Source organism: Passer montanus, unplaced genomic scaffold (assembly GCF_014805655.1).
Source record: "Passer montanus isolate IOZ18808 unplaced genomic scaffold, ASM1480565v1 scaffold5, whole genome shotgun sequence".
Taxonomy (NCBI): Eukaryota; Metazoa; Chordata; class Aves; order Passeriformes; family Passeridae; genus Passer; species Passer montanus.
The window spans coordinates 18,155,508-18,161,507 of NW_024369929.1; the positions used below are offsets into that span (position 1 = coordinate 18,155,508).

General features: G+C 47.0%; 2 protein-coding genes across 4 annotated transcripts in view; one reads left to right on the top strand and one right to left on the bottom strand.

Annotated features, from left to right (window-relative positions):
• Positions 1-1,688, top strand: part of IQGAP1 (IQ motif containing GTPase activating protein 1) — a 53,806-nt gene extending 52,118 nt beyond the window's left edge. For both annotated transcript variants that reach the window (XR_005629115.1, XM_039722953.1), the window contains exon 38: positions 457-1,688. Coding sequence is in view for 1 of the 2 variants with exons in the window: in XM_039722953.1 (XP_039578887.1) it covers positions 457-570 (114 nt within the window). In the remaining variant the exon portion in view is untranslated. The remainder of the gene's footprint in view (positions 1-456) is intronic.
• A 1,261-nt stretch (positions 1,689-2,949) lies between these two features.
• LOC120509161 (translation initiation factor IF-2-like) lies at positions 2,950-5,994 on the bottom strand. Of its 2 annotated transcripts, XM_039723511.1 has the most exons (3): positions 5,818-5,994; positions 3,481-4,206; positions 2,950-3,110 (listed from the first exon to the last, which is right to left on the bottom strand). In XM_039723511.1, the coding sequence occupies exons 1-3, from the start codon at positions 5,945-5,947 to the stop codon at positions 3,085-3,087; spliced, it is 882 nt and encodes a 293-aa protein (XP_039579445.1). In that variant the 5' UTR covers positions 5,948-5,994; the 3' UTR covers positions 2,950-3,084. The 2 variants fall into 2 exon arrangements, with proteins under 2 accessions (XP_039579445.1, XP_039579444.1); XM_039723510.1 differs by having other exon boundaries at positions 2,997-4,206.
• Positions 5,995-6,000: the final 6 nt, after the last annotated feature.

Sequence of the window (6,000 nt, forward strand, 5' to 3'; positions counted from 1 at the left end):
AGTGCTGTAAGCCACTGCCCTGAGATCTGTGGCAACAAAAGCTTTCAGAAAGGGACCCTGGAATGTTGTAATGTTTCATGAGTATGTGATAGAATTAGGCACGTAGGAAACCTAAATGTTCTAAATGTTGCAGCAACTTTATGGCTACTGTGCAAATGACAAGGCTGAAGATGGCTAGATCTGAAATTTGGGTTACTTAGAATGGTTTTCTGTTTCTGTTCTCTTTTGTAATTTTTTTTAACCCACTGCTTAAAATAATTAAGACCTTAAATGCCTTAGAATGACTATTTTTTACACAGTAAAAGTGGCTCTTTAATAAGTCTCTCACTTTTCTATCTTACGCTGTGTACTTTTTTGTTGATATTCCTTAAGATCTACAGTACTACTACAGGGTCTTTTATATTCTCTGTCAGATCTTGAGGATTCCTCACTCATTAAGAACATTCTCTTCGGCAGGATCTCTTGCAGCTGCAGTATGAAGGTGTTGCTGTCATGAAGTTGTTTGACAGAGCAAAAGTGAACGTCAATCTTCTGATCTTTCTTCTGAATAAGAAATTTTATGGGAAGTAGCTGACCTCTGCCAGCAAGTCTGTGAAAGGGGAGATGGATAGAACCCTGCACATACAACTTCTAATAACGTAGTGATGTATCAGTATATTCCCACCATGTACTAATTGTATCAAATGTATCATGAAGGAGGACTAAGAACCTCTTGGGAATTGACAACCCTGATTGAGTCTGCAGGGAGTTGGTTTCTTGTCTACTTATAATCTTCAACTTTGAAGATTCCCTTTAAAGAGGTTATTTTAGAATGTATTTTTACATGGGTTTGGAAATGAAACTAATATTAGAGTATACTTAGGCCATCTGAATGCTTAATTTACCTAATTGTGTGCTTTATAAGGCTTCAGTTCTTGTTGCCTATGCAAAGAGAAAGCTGGCACTATAAAGAGGTCTGTTAGCCTCTTCCTGAGAACTAAAAAAGGGTTGCAGGTGGTATTTGGACTCCAGTTATTCTCAAGCAACGATGACCAATAGAAAACCAGGACAAAGTCCAGGTTACCCGTTTGTTTGCAAGCTTGCATTGGTAGAGGTGGCAACAGCCAGTTTGCCAAGATTAGAACTACTGCAGTCAGGGTAATCAGTAAGCATCATAAAACGTTACTGAGCTATTTGTGATTATGTACTACAGCTACATATAGCAGCTTTAGTGTCTCATTTTTCTTGATTTGCTTCTGTTTATCACACTGTAGTAATTTACAGGTGCCCCCTTCAATGGAGGGACCGTGGAGTGTACTTACTAGGGCTTATAGATATAAAGATTTTTGTGGAAGGGGCAGGTAGCTGAAACAATGTCTTGTGACACAGTAACTTTTAATGTTGCTTGCAAAGCATTTGAAATGTAAAATTCACTTTTTTTTCCAGTTTAGAGCAATGTTCTATATATTTGTGTCTGATGTAATAAATATTAGTTTTCTTCCTTGGACAAGTCTGTAGGTAGAGCCTATCTCAAATAGATTAGCTTTTAAAAAGTTATTTTTTTCTAGCTACACTCAAGTTCCTGTATCTTTTATTATTTCATGGGGGTTTTGTCTGTGCTTTTTCACAGTGGTGGTGGTGCTGGCTGTTCTGCTATATCCAATAAAAATGCAGAGACTCTTACAAAATACAATTGACCTTTAAATTAATTTGCTTCAGCTGTTCCCCAGTTTTTTCGTTCACTTTTTTTTGAACAGACATATCTCCTGCAAATTTCAAGTTGGCCTGCTTGTTCAGGTTATTGTACAGAGTTTAAATGAACTTTTTGAAATCTACATCGAGGCAAGTTCTTTTAGCTTATATCTTTTTTTTCTCATGAAAGACACTCCTAGTATTTGGAATGTCTGTGTCACTGAGTATAACTTTTCTGCAGTTCTCTTGGAAGGAAATACATAAACTTGCTGGTGTTTAGACTGTATTTAAATATACTCCGGTGTTGGTGTATGTGTTGTCCAACCTGATAACAAAAACTGCTTACCAAGCCCAAGAAAGATGGAGCACATCAACCATTTAGCTTTCACCTTATGTTTTATCAGGGAGTTTATGGCCCTGGCAAGAGACAGATGGTAATTAATGAGTCCAGGCCGAGCCGTGACAGTAAGCAGTTCTGTTCATGCTATTGTAGTGTTGAAATACTTGGCCTCCACTGTGGTAGCTCCACACTTAGCTCAATGGCCTCCCCCAGCAGGTCCCACAGCACCTGGATGCAGATCAGCTTAAGCTTCACTGATGTGATAAAGAGTTCACTCTTCAAAATATTTTAAAGTTTAATAAAAGATAAAAGGACAAAATAATCCAGCACTGGGGTGCTTTTGGTGCCTGGCTAAAGAGCGCAGAGGTGGCTTACAATCATGTTCACTATATACTGGTTACATTGCTGGGGTAACAGGCATATTCATTAGCTTATACATTATTCAAACGTTCCTTTGAGTTTTTGATGTTCCAGGAACTCTCTTCATTGGTTTTAACCTCTGACTTGTCTGCAGAACATTCTGTAAATTAGGTCTACATATTTTATTTCTTCCTGTAGTTTTATCCTGTTGTTTCACACTCCCTGATAGTGCAAATAGAGTCAATAAATCCTTCCTGGAGGCTTAAGCTCTGTTTTTGTCACTGTTACCTTATCACTTGGAAAGGTTAGAATGCAGATATAAGAAACAGAATAATTGCTTTACACCATTTTCTGAGTTAGTTACATAGAAATATTTTAGTCTCTATTTTAACATTTTGCTGGAACCTACGATATAATATGTGAAAAACACCAATCACTTCTTTTAAAACTTTTAAGTTTAATAGTAATAAAATGGTTATAAAAATACAAATATAATTAGAGTAATAAAAATTTGAGCAATTAGGATTAGGACAATATGAGACAATAAAAACAAAGAGTTATGGACAGTCCAGGTACCTCTTTCTGGGCAAAATAAGCCTGAAAAAGGACACACATTAACAGAGGATTAACCCTTAAAAGCAATAGCTTGTTGCATATTCATACATCTCATACACGATGCAGAACTCCAAACAAAGGTTTCTGTCTGGTCAGTGTCAACTTCTTGCTCTTAATCCTGAGGCTGAACAAGGCAGGAAGAAGTTAGCTGCTTCTGATAAGTGAGCAATAAATTAGGTGTTCTGTGGCTACCATATCGAAATACTTGAGATGCAAAAAGCGAATCTATGAATGTGAAAGCCAATATTGTTTTATCACCTATAACAACCGACGACTGTGGGGGAGAAGGAGGGTGAGCAGCGGGCCCGCAGCAGGCGGAGGGCGGGCAGGGGGACGCGGGCACTTAACTGTTTTGGCCAGCGTGCTGATCTCGGCCAGTGGGGGCAGGCCAAGTCCCACAGAAGCGGAAGCACTGCGGGGGAAGAGGGGCCCGGAGCCCGCAGCGGGCTCTGCACGCCCTCCCCACTCCCCTCTGCCGAGCCCCCCCGCCCTACCATGTCGCCGCCGCTCCCCGGTCCGCTCTGCTGCCGCAGAGTCCGCCTTTGCGAGCCGCAACCACCTACGCCCCTCCCCGCCCGGGGCGCTCCGGTCGGGGCTCTGCGGGGGTCTTTTCGCCGGGACCTGGACACGCCGCCACTTGCCGCTTTGGGAGCCGGCGGAGCCGTGTCCCCGCTGCCGCAGCCTCGGCAGGCGCTGTTGGGGCCGGAAAGGGCGGGCGGGAGCTTCCCGTTCAGGTCCTGGCCGGGATTTCTCCCAGAAAAACGGGCAGACGGCGGGGAGCGGGCGGACTCGACCCCTGCAATGGCGGCGGCGGGAGCAGGGCTTGAGGGGACCGGGATGGGAATGGGGGGGGGCGCGCGGAGCCGAGCGCGGCGGGAACGGGCGGGCTGGGATTGGTGGGGCCGGCGCTGCCTCGGGTTGTGATTGGCTGGGTGGTCCGGCTTGGGGCATAAATAGCGTGCGTTGAGGCGCTCCTGGCGTCAGTTCGGCGGCGGAGTCGAGAGGTGTGGGACGTGCGGGTGCGCGATCCGAGGAGCGCTGCTGCGCCGGGATGGGAACCCCGCGGCTGCTGATCCGGGGAGCGCTGGTGAGCACGGACGCGACTTCCGCGTCTGCCTGCGCCGGTACGGGGGGAGCCGGCGGCTGGTGCGGGGGCTGGAGTTGTGCCGGGGGGGACTGGCTGCTGTTACCGGGATCCGGGAAGGAGCTGTTTGCGGTGTCTGTATTTAATGTAACGTTCAGAATACCGGGAATAAAGCTGGATTTTTGTTTTTCTTTTTTCTTTATTCTTTTATTTGTAGTAGGAATGGTTTCTGCCTTTGTTGTATTATTTCGTTACTTTGCTTATTTAATTACATTTTATATTTTTTTGGTTTGGCTTTTTCTTTACTGGATATCTGATGTTTATTCAGTAAGGGTTGTGGGTATTGGGGCTGAAACACCCGTTGTGAGACCAGTGGAGAAATCAAGCCCCAGGGTGCAGAACAGGGACGTTGGCACGAGCCAGGCCCAAAACAACAGGGAGTGGTGGAAAGCCTGGGGCTGGATAAATGCCGTGGGAGAAGGGTACAGAGCTGCAGCGCAGGGCCTGCAGGACATGCCCAGAGTATCCCAGCCCCTGCCCTGTGGTACCAAGCAGAGGCTGGGGGTGTGGGGGCTCAGAGAGGGTTCCAGGGCCCAAGAGCCAGCCCAAGGGCACCTTTTGGGATGGGGGACCAGGGGCCTGGTGGCTATTCCTAGCCCATGGGAGGTGAGGGGCATCTCTGGGCGGGTGCTGGGCTGAGACACAGTGGGAGGGGGAAGGTAGATGTTGGCCTTCAGGCCTCAAGTGTCCCCAAAGTTGGGATCCCACGAGGGAGGGTGGGTGGGACAGCTACTGGAGACATTGAAATGACAACAGTAACTGATTTGTGGCCTTATCAACAGCCCCAAACTGCAGTGACAAGCAGAAGCAGCTTTTAGCAGCAGGCAGTAGGAAGCTGAGGAGCTGGAGCTGAGGCAGAAGAGCTGGAGGAGACAGAAATATGGTAGGGTTTGGGGTACAACCCCTGTGGGGCTGGGATAGGGAATGTGGTGCTGGGGTGTGAACTGAATGGTCACAGCTGAAATTGCTGTAAGGGCTACCATAGGGATTACAGAGTTATTGCTGCAGGAGGGGTTGTCGTGTTGGGGCTCAAGAACATAGGCTCAAGAGCTGAGCTGAAACCACACAGAGAGCTAGCGTTAAAACAAAGAGCCTGCCCTGAGAAGCAAAAGTAGCATTGTGTGGCACTGCTGGGAAGATGTTGAACAGAAAGTGAAATGAGAGCTGGCAGTGAAATAAAGCTTGTGGGACTGGAGCTGAAATCACTGGGGCCACGGTAGGGACTGCAGTGCTGCAGCATCAATCACTGCTCAAAGGGATACTTACGGTAGATCTAGAGAGTAACCATAAAATGGGACACAAAATGACAAGCTGGAGACAGAATAATGACTGCTGGAATGGGGGTGAGAATGGTGTCTCTAGACTTGGAGGTGCAGCTTCAAAATTGGAGCCAAAGCCAAGGCCCTCATGTTTAAGCCGGGAGCAGTTTCACCTGACACAGCTGGAGAATTGAACAGCGGGAGCTCCAAGAACAGAGAAATAAAGCTTGTGGGTCAAGAGCTGAAATCAGCAGGGATGGGAAAGGGGTCCTGTGGGGCAGGTATGGGAACTGTACGGTTGACAACTCTAGGCCTGGGACATGGATGCAGGGGCTTGGTATTGGGACTGTACGTAGAACAGGATGTGCGCAGGGCAAACGGGGGCTGCAGCAATATGCCTAAATCCCCCGCCGATGCTGGCATAGTGCCTGGGTCTGTGATGGCACTTCCAGGGATGGAGACAAAGTCACTCTGGGGCGGGCAAGTGCATGGCAAGGCTGGGATTGTGCATGAAAAAGGGAAACAGAAATGCAGAGCTGAGAACAAGGCTGTGGGCATGTGATTGAAATGAGGCAGGGGCTGGCACAGTGGCTAGGGATTGCTGGGTGGCA